The sequence below is a fragment of the Pantherophis guttatus genome, chromosome 2, assembly GCF_059756535.1.
Source record: "Pantherophis guttatus breed Tessera chromosome 2, ASM5975653v1, whole genome shotgun sequence".
Taxonomy (NCBI): Eukaryota; Metazoa; Chordata; class Lepidosauria; order Squamata; family Colubridae; genus Pantherophis; species Pantherophis guttatus.
The window spans coordinates 64,060,362-64,080,202 of record NC_142064.1 but is presented as its reverse complement, the minus strand read 5'-3'; the positions used below and the strand labels follow the sequence as shown (position 1 = coordinate 64,080,202).

The 19,841-nt window shown below is 37.8% G+C and overlaps 1 protein-coding gene across 1 annotated transcript in view; it reads right to left on the bottom strand.

Moving 5' to 3' along the window:
- Window positions 1-13,131, bottom strand: part of SLC28A3 (solute carrier family 28 member 3) — a 44,343-nt gene extending 31,212 nt beyond the window's left edge. Inside the window, exons 1-4 of the mRNA XM_034410148.3 lie at window positions 12,705-13,131; window positions 2,904-2,987; window positions 2,052-2,134; window positions 223-314 (exon numbers count right to left, since the gene is read on the bottom strand). Coding sequence (XP_034266039.2) covers window positions 223-314; window positions 2,052-2,134; window positions 2,904-2,987; window positions 12,705-12,755 — 310 coding nt within the window. The 5' untranslated portion in view covers window positions 12,756-13,131. The remainder of the gene's footprint in view (window positions 1-222; window positions 315-2,051; window positions 2,135-2,903; window positions 2,988-12,704) is intronic.
- Between the last annotated feature and the right edge of the window lie 6,710 nt (window positions 13,132-19,841).

Here is a 19,841-nt window from a genome sequence, read left to right as displayed (position 1 = left end):
TATCTCTTGCACTGGTCTACATCTTAGCTGACATATTTTACATAAATTAGAGTTTACAGGCTTTTTGCAAAGATAGCCTTATGGCTGGAGAAGATTGCAGTAATTAGACTGGAATATAACCAAGGATGGATTTTATTTTATGCTATTAGTCTCACACTTTAAGAATATATAGACCCAAAATTCTACATAAAATTGCTATTTTCCAGACTGTAGAATACATACCCGTAATTAGTATTCCATAAATTATGTATCGGATTATAGTTTTATGTTTCCTGCAAAATTGAAGGACCATATCATATTTCCTTGCGAGTTTCCTAGAAGGATAAATAAATAAACAGAATAACTTAAAAACAGACTATTTTGTACTATAAGTAGATAAGTATGCATTACCCAACATATTATAATTAACAATGAACAGTACATATTGATTATACAGGAATGTTAGATTGTTTTCACATGTCTTCCACATGTGAATAAAGAATTTTACAACCATGTTTAGATGAGCAAACTATAGTAATTTGATTTTAGATATCATACGAGGCCAAAAGCAAACAATCTACATGATGATAGCAATAGCAATAGCAGTGGTATATAAGTCTAAGTGCTATTGCTACTTAGACTTATATACTACTTCACAGTGCTTTACTGCCCTCTCTAAGCATTTTATAGAGTTATGGCTCCAACAATCTGGGTCCTCAGTTTACCAACCTTGGAAGGATGGAGGCTGAGTCAACCCTGTGCCGGTTAGAATCAAATTTCTGGCAGTGAGCAGTGAATTCCGCCGTGCCCTTAAAACTTTCTTTTTCCAGCAAGCCGGGCTGGCCTAACACTTTTAAAAATGTTTTTAATTGTTTTGTCATTGCTTTTAATTATGGGGCCAAATATTTATATATCTTTTTAATTGTATTTTAATGTTTGTAGTTTATGTTTTTACTTTGGCTGTACACCACCCTGAGTCCTTAGGGAGAAGGGCGGTATATAAATTTGATATAAATAAATAAGTAAATAAATTAGCCTGTAGTACTGCATTCTAACCACTGTGCCACCATGCCTCATGATCTTACCGTGTTTCCCTGAAAATAAGACCCTGTTTTATATTTTTTTGAACCCCAAAATAAGTGCTTGGCCTTATTTTCAGGGAGGTCTTATTATTTTGGGGTGCGTGGAGCGAGACAGGGATCCTCTTGCCGTTTTACCTGATTTCCAGCTGTGCCTCCCTATTCTAACCAGAGAAAATGGCAGGAACCGGTTGCACATATGTTTAAATATTTTCGGGGAGGGCTTATTTTCAGGGAAACATGGTAGTGACATGTGTGAAGCAAGCCTAAGATCCAGTGTGGTGTGGTCAGACTTGGTGTAATGATTTCCAGACTTGGAAATCGAGGAGACCCAGGTTCCAGTCCATCCTTGGCTACCTAAGCCAAGTTTTGGGCCAGTCCAGTAGAATTAATTAATTAATCTCACCACCAGGTGAATCTGGGTGGCTTACAAAGTTAAAAGCAATAAACATCTCAAATATATATAGCAATAAAACTGTAAGTTTTGGTAAAAATGTGGGGAGAGCAGGAACAAGGTGTGAAGGGATGAGGTAGGATCTGCTTTTAGTCCATCAACTATCTCCAGGATGAGACTCCTCCATTGGGGCTGCAAGCCAATGGCAGAGTCAGGTTTTCAGAAGGTCAGGAGGATAGGAGCAGATCTTACCCTGGAGGGATTAGATGTTCTAAAAGGTATCTCTTAATCCAAACTACCCAAAAAGGCTGTTGCTATGGGAAAAAAAAATAGGAAAGAGAATCTTTCATCTTAGAAGAAAAATGGGATATGATTTAAATAAACAATAATCATATGCCAATAAGTTAGAACAACCCTTTATTGAATCTTTTATTAGAAAAGAAGCAAAGTATGATAGAGTGACCTGAAGAACAGGCCTTTGCTATTTACATATCAAAAAGAACCCTGAAGCCAAAAACTAAACTCAGTGTGTCTGAATGCACTAAAACTTCACTTGACAGGGACATTAATCGGTGGAGAACTCCTAATGAAATTATTACCCCTTGCACCCAAGATTCTTGTTTTCTTCTGATTCAGGTTGGCTTCCGTGTGGCTCATTGTCAATATTGATGTTTGTCTCATGCTAGGAGAAGAGAAAGAAAAATGGGTTATTAATACTGTGTTTTTATTCCCTTGATTCTTCTTCAAGGGCCAGATACAAAGAAAAGTCTCCTTCTAGTTCTCAGTGACTCTCAAGCTGCCTGTTCTCTATTAACCATCCAACATTATCTCAGTTATCTTAATAATCTTTATGTATGTTTAATTGAATGGGTCACGGTGGCTCAGTGGCTAAGACACTGAGCTTGTCGATCGAAAGGTCGGCAGTTCAGCAGTTCAAATCCCTAGTGCCATGTAATGGGGTGAGCTCCCATTACTTGTCCCAGCTTCTGCCAACCTAGCAGTTTGAAAGCACGTAAAAAATGCAAGTAGAAAAATAGGGACCACCTTTGGTGGGAAGGTAACAGCGTTCCGTGCGCCTTTGCCATTTAGTCATGCCTGCTACATGACCACGGAGACGTCTTTGGACAGTGCTGGCTCTTCAGCTTTGAAACGGAGATGAGCACCACCCCCTAGAGTCAGGAACGACTAGCACATATGTGCGAGGGGAACCTTTACCTTTTTATGTTTAATTGAAAGGGTGGGGTTTAGTTACCCAAAGTTAATAACTTTACTTCCCCATGCCATAATTATATTCTGGCTCCTTTCCAGTTCCCAAACTACTTATTTAAAACAACTGTGGCATGAACACTAACAATCAAAAAAACCAAAGGTGTATTAAATCAGCACACAAAGCCAACACAAAGCTTTTCATGACTGAATGTGACTTATGAACCTACCCATTTTCCTCTTACCTCATCAGATTGAAGGGAGTTACTTCTTTCTAAGTTTCTGTTTCTTAACGCAATACCATTTGTCTTTGAAAAATCATCATCTTCCTGCAAGACACAACATTTAAAGATGACATGACTTGAGATGAATAGACTTCAGTTAGCACATGGGACAACAGCAGTGATATTCATCCTGCTGCCCCACTAGGTAGATCAAGCCAGCCAACAAATTCCACATGAAGGGTACAACTACTTTTCCTGAGACTGGCTGTAATACCAGAATCTTGCAAATCTGATTGAGCTCATCTTCCTTATCATTCAGCGAATTAGGCAGGCATCTGCTTGAGCCATTTCTGAATGTTATCTCATTGTCCTGGACTTCACATTTTTTTCATCCCGAAGACAAATTCCATGTGTGTCCAATCACACTTGGCCAATAAATAATTCTATTCTATTCTATTCTATTCTATTCTATTCTATTCTATTCTATTCTATTCTATTCTATTCTATTCTATTCTATTCTATTCTGAACGTTAAAGATTATTATCATGGGGGACTCATTCAAGTTGTAAATTCTAAGTTGGCAATTACTATTATTGTGCTACTATTGGGAATTATCTGCTGGCGAATAATGGAAGCTTTTAGTATCTTGAGAAATCAGAGAAGCATTCAGATTGGCTTACTATAAAACTGCAAATAAAAACTCCTTAACCAACTTTGGACGAAGGAGAACTGTTGGTTTCCAACGATTGGGATGATTCATATCATGTAGTTAAGTCATTAACTGCCGAATGTTTTACACACTGTGTTTCTGATTAAATACAATTTTGCAAATTTCATTCTAGCCCAGGCTCGTATGTCTCACAGAGACGACATAAATCTTAACATTAGCTTAACAGTTAAAAAACAAAGAAAGAAAAGTATGGTCTGATCTGTACTGTATCACTGGCCACAAAATAATATCAAGTGCAGTTCCTGGCCACAAAAAGATGGTCCAATCTTTTTTGGTTTCTGTATCCATGCATATAACTTTGGCACAGCCTCTAATGTTTCACAGAGAAACAAAGCCAGTTTGTGACTAGGAGGGTGGGGTAGAGAGAAACAGAATGAAAAGCAAATAGGTACAACATGTAGCCTTATATTTTGAGCAAACTTATGCTAACCATGCAACACCCAGGCTTGGCTGGTTTCTGCTGAATTATATTTTGCAAGGCAAGGACGCAAGAACATGGATTTTAGTACAATACCTTTAATGGTAATCCTGGGTGGCTGTAGATTCTTCATAACTGTAAGAGGAATTTCCTAGCCTCCTTTATAAAGAGCCAATAAAAGCAGAACCTCTTTGAAATGCTTTTTTTCCCAGATGTCTTCTTGCCTGGGCTAAATTGCCATTTGTAAATAAAATAACCCATCAACTGATCCATCCCCAGCCTCAGGACAACTTTCCCAAACATGTCTATGGAGAGTCTCAGTCATCCAAGTCATAGTTGTCCCAAAGGTGGTTTGTTTGTTTTTTTAAAGGCAACTGGATTGTTTTTTCCTTGAGGAAGAGGAAGAAAAAGAAGTTTCGCTTCTCATCCAACAAGCTTCATCAGTTTCAACTGGATGGTGGGAGGATGGAAGGATAGGTTCTGACAGGAAGGGGGGTGGAATGGAAGGATTATATTTCTTTGCAGTCATCTGGTTGTTAGAACCCTCTCTTGAGAGTTGTTGAGGCCACTTGGGGATTTATTTGTGCCCTCAGGGTTACCTGAATCATTTGCACTCTGATTCAAGTGACCCCGAGGGCTCAGATAACTCCCAAGTGGCCTTAACAGCTCTCAGAAAGAGTGCTAATGACCAGATGACTACAAAGAAATATAATCCTTCCATTTCTCCCACCTCATCCTTCCATCCAGCTGAAACTGATGAAGCTTCCTGGATGAGAAGTGAAATGTTTTCTTCTTCCTCAAGGAAAAAAAAAAGAGTCCTGTTGCCTTTTGAAAATTAAAAAATAGGACCCTTGAGTTCCCAATCATGGTTCATGGGCAGAAATCCATTAATGAATTTTCTAAGTCAAATATACTGATTCACTGTAAAGGTGAGATCGGTCATTTCATTACAGTGGATCAGAGTACAGTTTAAGGGTCAGACAAACCAAAATCTGAAACCCATTAGAGTCTAGCAGTCAAGTATCAATTTTTCAGGGATCAAGAAGACCTAAGGAGACCATTTGGTAAAGTGGGATCAGAGGGAAAAAAAGCAGTGCTGGTTTTTTTTCTTTCAGCTTTTACTTTATTTCAATATATTGAATTAAGGATAGAAAACAGTGGGAGGCATATGGGAACAAACTCTTCCCCTCACCAGTCTTAAATCCCACAAACACACTGTTCTTGGCAGAAATATGATTTGGGGCCTCGGTGGTAGAGCCTTTGAAATTTTAGAGGTGGAATTGGAAATATCTTGCCTTCCAGAATCTTCCTTCTCCATTTTCACCTTTTATTCCTTCCCTACAGAATCCAACACTGGGTCCAAAAGAGCAGGCTTGTCAAACTGGCGGCCCATGGGCCAGATACATCATGTGTAGGCCACGCCCACTCTGGCTCCACAAAGGCAAAGAAGTCGCGATATGGTATAATCTGGCCCATAGTGCGCTTGAGTTTGACACCCGTGATTAGGGGTTGACATTTGGCCATTTTGCCACTGAATATTTGTAATGGGATCGTGGAGAGCTAAGAGGATTGTAGGGTGATTCTTCCACTTTAAGAGGTGCTAGGAGTGTCTGCTAAAACTGGAGGCTACATGATGCTTTTTAGCTGACCTCTACTGACTACAAATGGTCACATTGGCATTTTAAAATAATAATTAAAAAAAGAATGGCTTTTAAGCTTAATAAATTATTTAGCTAAATCCAAAGAGGCACATTTTGAAGCTAATAAAAGCCACATTTTTTGTATTTGTATTAAATAGAATTGAGTATCTTTATTTAACAGTATTAAAATGCAAGCAATCTTGTAGACTGCAAATTTACCTTCCATCTGATAATGTTGAGTTTACTGCTCAAACAACAAAAGAACAAATTTAAATCTTAGTAATATAATAACGAGAACCAGTTTGGTGTAGTGGTTAAAGTAACAGGCCAGAAATGGAGAAACCATGAGTTCTAGTCCTGTCTTAGGAACCCATCTAGATGACCTTAGGCCAATCATTCACTCTCAGTCTCAGTCAAATATTTAAGTTCTTGATATACATATATTACCTACATAATAAACTTAAGAATTGAGGGAAATCCAGATTCAAATGTCTGCAAAGGCATGAAGCTTTTTGAGTGTCCTTGGATACTCACTCAACTCATTTCAGAGAAGATAATGTAAAGATAAAATGGAGGATATTCACAAACACAAATACACATTCTGCTCCCTGAGGGAATAGAGGAAAGAGGCAAAGCACAATAATCAAGTCCTTAATTCCATTAAGTTTTCATTTTGTTTGTTTGTTTAAACAACACCCTTTGTCTGCCTGTTCTGATTCTGCCATATAAGAGGTCAAACTGCAAGCTCTTTTACTCACTTGTTTAATATGCTACAAACTTTAAGATGCAATTGCACCCGCCAAACTTCAGCCATGCAACTATAAAATGCAAGAACTGTATTTTTGCAAGGGGCCTAAATTATACTCCTTACTTTCCTCCTGTGGCATTTTGTCCTCTGCCATACTGTGTTTTGCTAAAGATAAGTAAGAAAACGCCCTTTTTGGTCCTTTCAGTAGCTGGTTTTGCAACAAAGATGCAAGCTCTTTATTTTCTTGTAAACAAGATTCTTTTTCCTTTAAAAAAAAAAAAAACTTTCTACAATTGAAAGACTTCCTGCAAATCTTGCAGAGGAAAGAGTTGAAATTGGGCAGCTTGCAAAAGAGATTGCAAAGAGCGTTCCTCTTGCATCGTAGAGAAAGTTCTGCTGCACGCTCATGATCTTTTCTACTTCTTTTCCTCATCTGACCGTACTGAGCAGAATGGGAGGAGGTATTTTTTTTTTATTAATAGCTGATTTGTTCCCATTATCCCATCAAAGTTTTGTTTGCCACAAAAATGCTTCTTAGAAAATCATAAGAGTTTTATTCCAATCTTGTGCTCGCATTAGTAAATCCTTTTTTTTTTTTAGCATTCTCTCTTAGTTAAAAGTTATGACAGGAGGGCCGAAGACTCATATCTAGTTTGATATGTTGTTGGTTATTTGATTTAAGTGATAAATGCATATTTGAATGCTTTCTATAATAGTTTTATCTTACAGTTAGGTTCCACATTTGGAAACCGGTCATTTAGGCAGAGAACGATGTATCCCACCTGTGCACCATCCAGGGGTGCTATAGGAATTACACTGTGGTGTAATGGTTAGAGAAATAGAATGGGGCCAGGTTAAGTTATCATTTCACTGTGGACCTCACAGTTTACCTTTAGGCATATTGTGAAGATAAAATGAGGGTCATCCCACAGACGCTGCTTTAAAAGAAGGATAGCTATAGCTGGACCAGAATGCCTTGATGTCAGCCACTCATAGCAAGAGCAATAAGCAAGAGCAATAGTTATAGCACTTAGACTTACATACAAATTTATTTTATTTATTTTTTATTTTATTTTATTTCTATACCGCCTTTCTCCTGCGGGACTCAGGGCGGTGTACAGCCAGGATAAAATATAGCATATAAAATTTAAAAACATTTAAAAAAACAATTAAATAATTTTGGCCCGAATTTAAAACAACCCAATTAAAACCGAATTCGATTAAAAAACTGAGAGGATGGGATCAAATTCAGCATATTGCCCCCAACAATCTGAGTCCAACCTCAGAAGGATGGAAGGCTGAGTCAACCTTGATCTCTGTCAGGATCGAACTCCAGGCTGTGGGCAGACTTAGCTTGCAATACTGCATTCTAACCATTGCACCATCAAAGCTCTTTACCATGACTTATACTTCTGATTACCGCTGTCAGATTGCAGGGTATTCCGTATGGGGCTACCTAAAGCTGAAATCATCTTTAAATACATTTACAGCACAGAAAAGGAATACATCAAGCAACATCTTGCACAAACAACATCTTCCTTATTTAATCATCTAAGGAGGGCTAGTTGGAAATTCCAACCCATCAAAAACATGTGGGGGATTGGCCAGTGGTGGGTTTCAATTTTTTTTACTACCGGTTCTGTGGGTGTGGCTTGGTGGGCATGGCATGGCATGGCTTGGTGGGCGTGGCTTGGTGGGCATGGCAGGGGAAGGATACTATAAAATCTACATTCCCACCCCACTCCAGGGGAAGGTTACTGCAAAATCCCCATTTCCTCCCGATCAGCTGGGACTTGGGAGGCAGAGAATAGATGGGGGTGGGGCCAGTCAGAATTTTTATTACAGGTTCTCCAAACTACTCAAAATTTCCACTACCGATTTCCCAGAACTGGTCAGAATCTGCTGAAACCCACCTTTGGGATGGACACAACAACAACATGTTCCTTGTGATAGCACCTTTTCTTTGTAACAGACTCTCCCTGAGTGTGACATCAATCCTGCTGCTATTTCATAAACAAATACAGCCTGCTGTTTCAACAAGATTTCCCTCCTAAGGAAAACTTTTTAAGTTTGCTTTTGGAGTATTGTAGGCTGGCTGTTAAATAAATAATGAAATGCACTCCAGAAAACACCCACAATTAAATAAAGCAATTGGGATTGCTAAAGGATGACTTCCAGCATCCAAATTCTTAATTTTCATTATCCGACTTTTAACTCTTCTATCTGCCCAGGGACTGCAAGCCTTTTTGTTGGTTGGGCTCAGATATTATTGTGAGCCAAGATTTCTTTTAGCTATGGTTTATTGAGAAAGTTATAGTGGCCTAGATTGCAGATAAGGATAAATCATATACCAAAAGAATTAAATTGGATTATGGTGTAGTACAATATAGAAACATGATTAGGTGGTAACTGTAGAGAGCTCTATGGATTATTTGGCCATACTCTGATTCAGGTCAGGGTATAGGATGGAAACTCATTGGCCGCTCTCATTGATAACTTGTGACAAGAGATAAATGGTGGAAGTACAACCCTCCTTGTCCTGCTTGACTTCTCAGCTGCCTTTGATATTGTTGAGCACAGCATCCTTCTAGGCCTCCTGCAAATCCAGCCCATAGGAGGCATTCTTCTGCATTGGCTGTTCTCCTTTCTGAGTGGGCATGTCAAGTTGATGGCTGCAGGAGGGGAGAGGTTGAATCCGAATGCATTTCAGCAGGGAATATGCCAGGGATCACTTCTCTTGCACTATTGAACATGATCATGAAGCTGCTGGGAGAGGTCAAAACAAAATTAAATATCAATACGCTGACGATAGCCAACTAGACATCTCTACCCTGTGCTAGATTGGGGGGTGCTATGGGTTCTGACTCAGTGCCTGAAGCTGTCACAGCTTATATGGAGAGAAACAGACAGAGAGACCACACAAGCAAGGCACAATTACAGAAAACATCTGATTCTGGAGTGATGTCATATTCTTCTCTCTTTCTCTCCCTCCCTACCCCGTTCTTTCTCATAAACTATGAACCTAGCCATTAAGTCATAGCACAATGGGAGAATTCCAGTACTATAGGCAGGCTTCAATCCAGAACAATTTGCCGTCCCTAACCAACAGTATGATGTATTGGGCTTCAGTTCCTGCTTTCATGAACTATGAAAACATGACACTTATAGGTTTTGTTCACACATGTTTACCCAGGTTTCATTGACTCATGGATAATTCAATGTTCTAAGTCACATAAGCTACTGATTGAACCCGTAGGCTATCTGGCATTACCTGAGTTCACCTAAAATATTTTTTTATTGATTATTGATTATGTGCCATCATGTTGGTGTTTCACATTAACAGATTGGATTTGGCTAACAACAACATGGCTTCCTTCATGAGCATGGCGATTCGCTTAATTACCACAGTAAAAATGGTCATACAATCAGATCTGGTCATGGATAACTCATTTTATAACTGCACTGTTTTATGATGGAAATTCCAGCCTCAACTGTAGTTGTAAGTCAAGAACTACCAGTATCAGGATGCTTTGGATTGTTGCCAAATACTTTTTCAAAATTATATGCTATTGCAAACTGTTTTTTTTTTTGGGTGGGGTGGGGTGGGGTGAAGGTTCATTAGTCCTCTGATAATTTTCCTTTTGCATATGGTAGTGCCATTTTAATAATGGCACTTCCAACTCAACCTGAGTAATAGTGGGAATGAAGATGTTAAGAAATAATTCATAACAAACACATATGAGGAAGAAGGTGAGAAAGAAAAAATTGCCAATCCTTCTTACTTTCTACATCCCACAGTTGTCCATGTTAAGTTTGATAATAACTCCCAGGGGCTGTTATGTGATATTTTGACCACAAGAAAACAGCTAAGTGCCACTGGATGATTGATATAAATTGAAAATTCTCTTACTTATTTTTTAGAATAAATAAACTGGAACACATTTATATTAGTGTTGACGGATGGTCTTTGTTTTAAGTTTAATGATTAATTTATGCATCTCTGAAAATCAAAGAAATTAACTTGGTGCCAAAAGGATATGGGAGATCTAAGGAAAACATTCCCTTTGCTTCAGAGTAAAGGTTCTATCAAGCTGGGATGTTAATCTATTATTTTTCTTCTTTTTAACAAGCTTTAAATTGAAGCATGATACGGTACCTATATTTGGTTCTTTTTTCTTTCTTTCTTATGATGGGGTTAGTTCAATCTTCTCCCATCTCGCCTCATCTCTTCCAGATATTGTGAAATAAAACAGGCAGAATTCTAGAATTGAAATTGGAATTGCGGTCCAAACATTTAGGAAGCATCCTAACTCCACACAATTACTGGATGTAGGAACCAGTGAGGTTGGGAGTAGGGATTGGGGGGGGGAGATGCAATTTAGATTTGGATGAGATTTCAGGAGAAAACTTCCTTCCTAAATGCATTTGCTCCCATCAAAATCTGAGCCTCTTGATTTTCTACAAGTTGTTTAAAAATGAATCTTGACATACATTCCAGTTAAATTCATCAGGCCATATTTGAAGAGTATTTTCAAATCACAATGATTTTATATTCTCTAATATGCACTACTTTTTCTTTCTTTCCATTGACAAAAAAAGGTTAAAAAATATTTGAAGTTATTCTAAGGAATGGCAAGTATAAACTGGGTTTTGAATCAAACTTTTTTTTTGTTAAAATAATGATATATAAGAAAATATAGGTATGGAGATATATAGTGTGAGAACTTCCCAAGATTTGGCTGCAAGTTGCTACAGATAATTAAGTAATAATTATGAAGTACTGACAGCCACTTAGAAAGCAATTGTGTATAAAGAGGGGACCTATAGGTTCATTGTAGCCAAAGAAAATTTCTCTGCATATGGTATATGGTTGGGAACATGCCTGTGCCAATTTTTCACACTCAGGACACTAGTTGGTCTTAAGAAACCCCTGAGAGCTTCTGCTCCAAATCAAGTATCAGTTTGCTTCAACTCTGAATGAACCTTTACACCTGCAATCTACAGTGCTGACTCTAATGGCCCCTCCAGAGCTACTAATAATTTTGAGAAGCATTCATGCAATTTGAATATTCATTCAAAATCACACATAGATTGATTAAATCTATTGAGATTGTGTTGAGATTAAATGTTGAGATTGAACACTGATCTTTATGGCTGCACTAAGAATACATTTTTAAAGAGGAAGAATTAACACAAGAAAAACTTTGTTCTCATAAATGTTGCTTCTCTGTTGGAGGAAAAACCAAGTGTGTTTAATTAATTTACAAAGTTGAGCTGTTGTGGGTTATAAAGTGCTATATAAAATAATATAGCATTTTATAACCCACAACAGCCAACTTTTGACAACTCAATTCTGAGTCTGAAATTTAAAAAAAAAGTAAAAAAAAATAAAATTGAGCTAGTATATCTGACTTGTAAAACTCCAGATAACCATTAGATGGCAGCAAAGATACAAATATTTAACTGAAATTCCTATGTAGGTTTTCTCCCAACTTTGTATGTTCTAGATATACTAAATCTAAAAATAATGTCCTCAGCTATGACAGTGTGCCATCAAAGTAAGGAAGGCTGTTTTTTAAAAACCTATTGGAATTATTTAATCAATCAGTCTCTCCCACTCAGGTGTCATCCAAATGTGATGAGATGCAACTCAAGGAATTCTTCTGATGGTGCTATTTGGGGCGTTGTAATCTTAACCAACCCGGAAAGTGCCAGGTTGAGGAAGTTACACTACTGAAGCAGTATAGATGCAAATATTTTCTGTCCCTATGGGTACAATTGTAGCAAATGCTAATTAATGTTGATAACATTAGTACAATGGCACAAGATGCTTAAAGATGCAATTATACATACGTAGTGTTGCAATCATGTTGTGCAACGAACACTACTACCACAATCATTACAATCTGCGCAACGTGATCTAGACTGGAAGTCTGATTCCTCCAAATAGGTTAAATAAGTTCAGAATGTATCTAAAAGTTGTTCTTGCAACTAATTCAGTTCCCGAGTCAAACAGGAGTAGGACTAATTAGTTCTACTAATATAATAATCCAGGAATAGGAAAAACAACAACAGTAAGTGGCACATATCTTCACAATGGTGTAATTGTATCCAGTCTTTGAGAAAAGAGCATTTGCACTGACAGGATCTTTCTTAGCAAGTTTATTTGTTATTAAAGAATTGTTGCTTGTTCCGAAGCAGGTGACAGTGCTTCCCAGAAACTGTGTTAACGTATTTGAACTTTTTTTAAAACAACAACAACAGTAAAAAAACATTTTAGACTTACCTCAAATCCTGGGTTCTTGTAGCTATTAGAAGTGCGGTTAACCGTAGACATAGCTGTAGACTTAATCCCTCAAAGGTATTTAAAGAAACAGACACCTTTCTTGCTGGTAGAATTGTAACTATGGTCCTAGTCAGCCAGCAGCAACGTCCAGATAAACCCTGTGTTCTCTCTTTCTTGACGTTTATCTGACTCGTAACCACACCGACAGTCCTTACACTAAGGTCATTGCTTCACTTTCCTGTGTCTCTCTGAGCAGTCATTCGCCTATACAAAACTGTAAAACTCCAAGCTTGTGAAATTTGAAAGATGACGATTAACACTTGCTTATGAGCCTCAAGTGCTGGTGGAATAATGAAACCGCCCATTCTACAATTTTGGGAGGCAGTCCTTGTTTGTACACATTGTTATAAATGAATGGGAAAGGACAATGTTCATAGTGATTGAAGAACTTCTGAAAGAACTGAAGATTTGGATTTATGTCTGGGAGTGTCGTGCGGCAGAAATGGGCAGAATGTAGATCTAGATCTTTGCAAGCTAGGTAGACCTTTGAAAGATGGGAAAGTTTTATGACCAAGAATGGTAGCATGGTTCAACAGTGTACGTCACAATGTAGTTTGTTCAATTTTGGTTTAGCATGTTGTGTGTACCCAGCATGATGTGTAAACCAATTTATGGCTGAATATAACAAATCATTATGGATTAATAAAAAACATGATTTATCATGATGTGAAATCTCAGCTATCTTGAATTGTTAAGTATATTCTTAGGCTCTGTTCAATTCTAATATTTAGAGCAAATTTATATTTCTCATTATATCAGTCAGCACAATTCTATGCTGAGAGTTTTGTTCAGGTTCATGCATGTTCAGGACAAGTAAGGACATAAACATATTTTTCCCTTCTCAGTGTTTCCCCAAAAGTGGAGAATCTGCATTTTTTTTCAGAATCAATCAAGTACCAATCCATTGGTTGCAACACAAATTGACATAATGGGCTCAGACACTGAGGCCTGAGCCTGATGTTATGGGATTAGAGAGTGGGCTTTCCTTCATAAAGTGGAACTAGAACTCCAAGTCTCCTGGTTTCTAGCCTACTGCCCTAACCGGTAGGCCAAACTGACTCTCACAGATACATAAACATATCTTTTTCATATTTCCTTTGGATAATTGTAATTGTTAAATACATTATTTTCTGTAGAAACAGAGATAGAAAAACATTAAATATGATAGAAAAACATTAAATATAATACACTAATCAGCAGAATACCATAAAGTAAAACAATAAAGTAACTCTCAGAATCAGGGAAGTGTCAGCCATCTTATTTTGTATATATGTCATCGCACACATATTGAAAAGGAGATGGGTCTTCCATTTTACAGTTGTGTCTGCCACCTTGACTTTTTTGACTCCCTTAGGCATCCTTGTTCAAATTGTCTGGATTGGGTTCATAATATATATATAATATAATATATATTAAGCAGTGGTGGGTTGCCTCCGGTTTGAACCGGTTTGCAAGAACAGGTAGTAAAACTGGCGGGAGGCTCCGCCCACTGACCCGGACGTCATCAGAAGTGATTTGTGCTTGCGAACTAAAGATAAGTAGAAGCCACCCCTGATATTAAGTCACAATGTGGATTATCTGAGTTTGACTTAGTCTAGTGCCATTCTTAAACCATGGTTTATAGTGCATGTTGAGCAAACCTAGCCAATCATGATTTATTCAATAAAGTATGTTTAAACAAACCATGATCATTCAATAAATGGTCTTGCTTTTTGAGGGAATAAACAGAGATGGCCACTTACAAACCTTAACAATGAAGCATGTTTCTGAACTTCAAGGGAAAGACTGCTATTTTGAGGATTATTGTTTATAGTTTTTTTAATGGCTGAAGATAGGGGGAAGCACTCAGAAGTCTTCCCCTAAGGTCCCTCATAGACCTTAAAGCGATTACACACAACCTGGCAAATGCAACAATCTTACAGGAAGTTAATTTCACAAACAAATAGCCCCACCCTTTTCTTGATTGACTCCCTGCTGTCACTTTCTGCTGTTTAAAAATAACCTGATTGAAAAACACTTCATAATTATATAAATATTCTTCTCATGTTAGTATCATGTGATCAAGCAACAAGTCAATTAAGAAACAGCACAGAAGGGTAGTTTAGAGGCAGTGGTGAAAGCCAAATTTTTTACTACCAGTTCTGTGGGCGTGGCTTGGTGGGCATGGTGTGGTTTGGTGGGCATGGCTTGGTGGGCATGGCAGGGGAAGGATACTGCAAAATCTCCATTCCCACCCCACTCCAGGAGGAAGGATATTGCAAAATCTCCATTCCCACCCCACTCTTGGACCAGCCAGAGGTGGTATTTGCCGGTTCTCAGAACTGCTCAAAATTTCCGTTACCGGTTCTCCAGAACCTGTCAGAACCTGCTGGATTTCACCCCTCTTTAGAGGGCACATAAACCTTTTATTAATCTGTACATTACTAGCTGATTCTACCTGAACTTGTATGGAGCTTGTTAAAAACTGACCAGTCAAGATTAATTAATCATTAGTTAGCTTTTACGTAAAGGAGATATGATTGCTGACAGTACTGGCAATGAGTAGGCAGCTCAGTAAAACAGCTGAGAGCTCTTAAGGAACTCTAACGTGAACATGTTGATCTTTGAATAAAAATATGCATGTTATCTGTAGAACTGGCCTCCACATTAAAGGATTGGAAAATAGCCAATGTAATACAATATTTCAAAAAAGACAAAGGAGGTTCCAGGAAACATAGGGTAGGTAAATGGGAGGTAAATATTATTAGATACAAAATTATAAGTTATATAATAGGAGAGGCATTAACAAAATAGATACTTTCTGCAAAGATCTAAGTTCTTTGAGTGTGCCAATTGGCATACTTATGAGAGGTATTTTTTGCATGTTCTTTAATCAAAATAAGTGGTGAAATCCAATTTTTTTTACTTCTGGTTCTGTGGGTGTGGCTTGGTGGGCGTGGCTTGACAGGCTTGGCAGGGGAAGGATACTGCAAAATCTCCATTCCCACCCCACTCCAGGGGAAGGATACTGCAAAATCTCCATTCCCACCCCATTCCAGGGGAAGGATATTGCAAAATCTCCATTCTCACCCCACTCTGGGGTCAGCCAGAGGTGGTATTTGCCGATTCTCTGAACTACTCAAAATTTCCACTACTGGTTCTTTGAACTGCTCAAAATTTCTGCTACCGGTTCTCCAGAATCTGTCAGAACCTTCTGGATTTCACCCCTGATCAAAATGTATACCAAAGTAAACTAAGAAAACTTAGTAGACATAGAATAAGAGCTAAAGAAGATGCATCTTTTAATAACACATGTAAGAAGTGGGTCCCCTCCAAACTCACTCTTGTAATAAAAATACCTAAAATAAAATCCTTACAATGGACAGATCCAGATGGTGGATCTCACAAATACCTTTTAAAACTGGCTTTTTAAAATGTGTGTACAAATGGTCTAAGTTAATAATTATGTTAAAGGCACCAGAATATTTAAAATGGTTAAACAAAAGTGGTGTATGCAGAACTTCAGAGGATATTTACAAATAGGGGAAAATAACAAAATATTTGCAAGGTAAAATAATGTTTTTGAGGGAAAAATGTTATAATAGCACATATATGCACCATATGGTGGCAGTTTTTGTTGTGTCATTCTGGGAATTGTGCATTGTGAAAATAATATTACCATCTAGACCAGGGTTGTCAAACTCCTGGCCCAAAGGCCAGATGCAACATGCGCTGGCCACGCCCACACACAGTTTCGTGAAGGGGAAAAAAGTCCCGACACCTCACGTGACGCTGCCTTGACAATGTGAGTTTGACACCCCTGATCTAGACATTCATTGGAGAAGAAATAAAACCATCCTTTTCACAATATTTTTATCTAAATCAATGGTGCAATTATCTGTAAATATCAGAATCATGCAAGCTAAGGTATTCCTTGTGATACTCTGAGGCCAGCCTGGTTTTTTTTGCTTTACTATTAATAGTTATGTACTTATTTTTTTTATTACTATTATACATCAGTTGTGAGATTTCTGTTGAGTGAACTAAGTTCCATTCACACACCAGCATCTCTTTTCCACTTCATGTTCTTTTTGATCCATCACGTGCCGTCAAGTTGGTGTTGACTCTTAGCAAACAGAGAGATATCTTCCATGACAATTTATCTCTAATCTGGTATTTGCTTAATATGCCCAAAGTAGAATAATTTTATTGTGGCCATTTGTGACTTGAGTGAAAGTGCTGGGTTGATTTGTTTGATAATCCATTGGCTTGTTTTCTGGGCTGTCCAAGGTATTCGCAGGAGTCTCCTTCAACACCAAAATTCAAAACCATCAATATTCTTCCTGTCCTGCTTCTTCATCTTTCAACTTTCACTTCCATAGAATGTCTCAGAGAAGACCATGGCCTGACATATAGACACAACATGGCATCTGAGACCCTCTGTGAGGGAGAGAGGCAGTTTTAAAATTTGATAAATAAACATATAAATTTCTTTTCCAAGGCCTTTGTGGCTTCTCTGCCAAGTGCTGGTCTCTGATGCATTTCTTGATTGCTTGCTCCTTCAGTGCCGCTTAAATTTGTTGTACAGTACCAGCTCATTTCTCACTTCATGAACATTTTCCATCTCTTTGGAACAAATCATGAGCAAATTTGGAGGATACTTTCTGTTGCTAGAAACCTTCATTAGCAGATAATGCTACAAATCCAGAGTTATTAATTTAATTACAGTGAAAGATTACAATTGAAAAGAAGCCTAGATATTACATTCCATCTTACGTTTATAGGTTGATCTTAACTGTCTCTTGAGAAGTAGATGATTTGGAATGTGCTGTAATGTTTACAAAAATAAATACAGTTACATCACAATCAGCATTATGATCAGCAATAAAACCAGAAGTGTCCTACTGCATTTGTCTCAACAAATTGCAAATTGCCTTACAAAAGAGTGCTGTGCCAATATAAAAATACATCAAATTAGTCATAATGCAACTAAATCCGGTAACAAGAAATGGCAAGATAAATTTCTCTGGGAAATTACGCAGACATGGAAATTGTGCAATACGTAATATTTTCAAATGGTAGACTGTCATGGGTCTCTCTCTGTGTGTAGTGTGTGTGCGTGCATGTAGCATGTAGCAGTTAGTAGGGACTTCCCTGGTTCAGCACTGCCTAAATTTATTTGGCTTGCAGTTCTCAGAATTTCTGACAGGAAGATGTCCGGTTGAAGAAGGCCAATAGGTGGTGCCATTCTTCAAGGCTATGATTATAAGGTGCAAGGAAAACCAACAATAAAATAAAAATTGATTTTTGTATCAGTTGCCAAGCATCTGAATTTTGATCAAATGATCATGGGGATGCTACAAAGGTCGTAAGTGTGAAAAATGGTCATAAGTCTCTTTCAGTGTTGTTTTAACTTAGATGCGATCACTAAATGAACTGTTGTATGTGTACAGCATATGCCAGTTTTTAGCTGGTCTTTGCATATATCAAATTCTTCTCAAGGGGTTGTAATGTATTTGTGCAGTATATGTGTGGATTCAAGCACTGAAAAAGTGTCATTAAAAGAAAAATTCATAATATACCTGACATACTTTTTTCTAGTTTGCTTATTACTAGGAATCCCTATGTTACACTTATACTGGTATACTGATTTAAATGAAGAAATATGTTTCCCCTCCTTCTATTATAAGTCCCCCCAAAAGCTGAAGAAATATTCAAAAACGTTTTGTTTCTGACTTAGTAATTTGTTTTGGGACAGGTCTAATTACATACAATCGAGTATTCATTTCACACGGTTTTACTCTTAAGCACTTAAAATATCTGTCATAATTCCAAATGGGAACAGGAAGTGAATTACCTTTAAAAGCTGCCTAAAGCAGTTAAAGCAAAGATGAACTGTCGGCATCAAGCTATAATAGATGCGAAACATACGGGAGCCAAATTAATGACTGATGTGGCATTACTGTTCTCTCTTCCAAACCTAACTGGAGATATTGTTTCAAGATGATGGGGTGGAATTTCTCAAAGCATTTAGAAAGAGGCTTATCTGGGTACTGAGTACTATATATTCAGAGTGTGAAGTATAATACCATACAATGGAATATGCTATATTCATATTATTGAAGACTATAGCTTAATTCTTTGCATAGTGTATAGAATTCCATGCAGAGATTTGAGGAAGAGTCTTACAATAAATGTCTCATTTATTTTGAGCCCTGGAAGCTCTGTTTGACCACATTTAACACTGTTGTTGTTTTCTAGGCCTGTGGCTACATTTCTGTCCCTATCTCAGTGGTGGGTTGACCGGTTTGTAGTAAAACCGGCGGGAGGCTCCGCCCACTGACCCGGATGTCATCAGGAGTGATCTGCGCATGCACGCCTGTGGGCACGATGCAAACTGGTAGTAAAGGTAAGTAGAACCTACCCCTGCCCTATCTACCATTTTTTATTTGGGAAAATTAGCAATAGACTTATATACCACTTCACATTGCTTTACAGCCCTGTCTAAACAGTTTATAGAGTCAGCACATTGCCCCCAACAATCTGGGATCCACATTTTACTGACCTCGGAAGTATGGAAGGCTGAGTCAACCTTGAGCCTGGTGAGAATTGAACTTGAAAAAGTTAATATTCTCCATTCTTGGACCTCCAAGGTCCCTCCCAACTCTGTTATTCTATTCTATTCTATTCTATTCTATTCTATTCTATTCTATTCTATTCTATTCTATTCTATTCTATTCTATTCTATTCTATTCTATTCTATGGAATGAAATGGTACCTGAGTCTGGTCTGTTGCTTTACAGAATCCAACTTGCCATTTTCTGGAATTAAAAGATTTCTAAAAAAACCAGGCGAGGGAAGGAAAGTACCTAGTGCTAAAAAAAAAACAGATCCACTGGTGCCCTCTGAGATTTTTGGATTCCAGTCCTGGAGTGTTGAGATGATTGGTTTTTATTCCTGATCTGGTTAAACACAGAATGTTCAAATTTCATGATAAGCAATGTCAAATACCAGATAATATTAAAATAGATAGAATTCCAAGATATGTGATGGGCACCAAGAGGCGGTGAGGAAGAGAGAAACTTTATAAACCAGGAA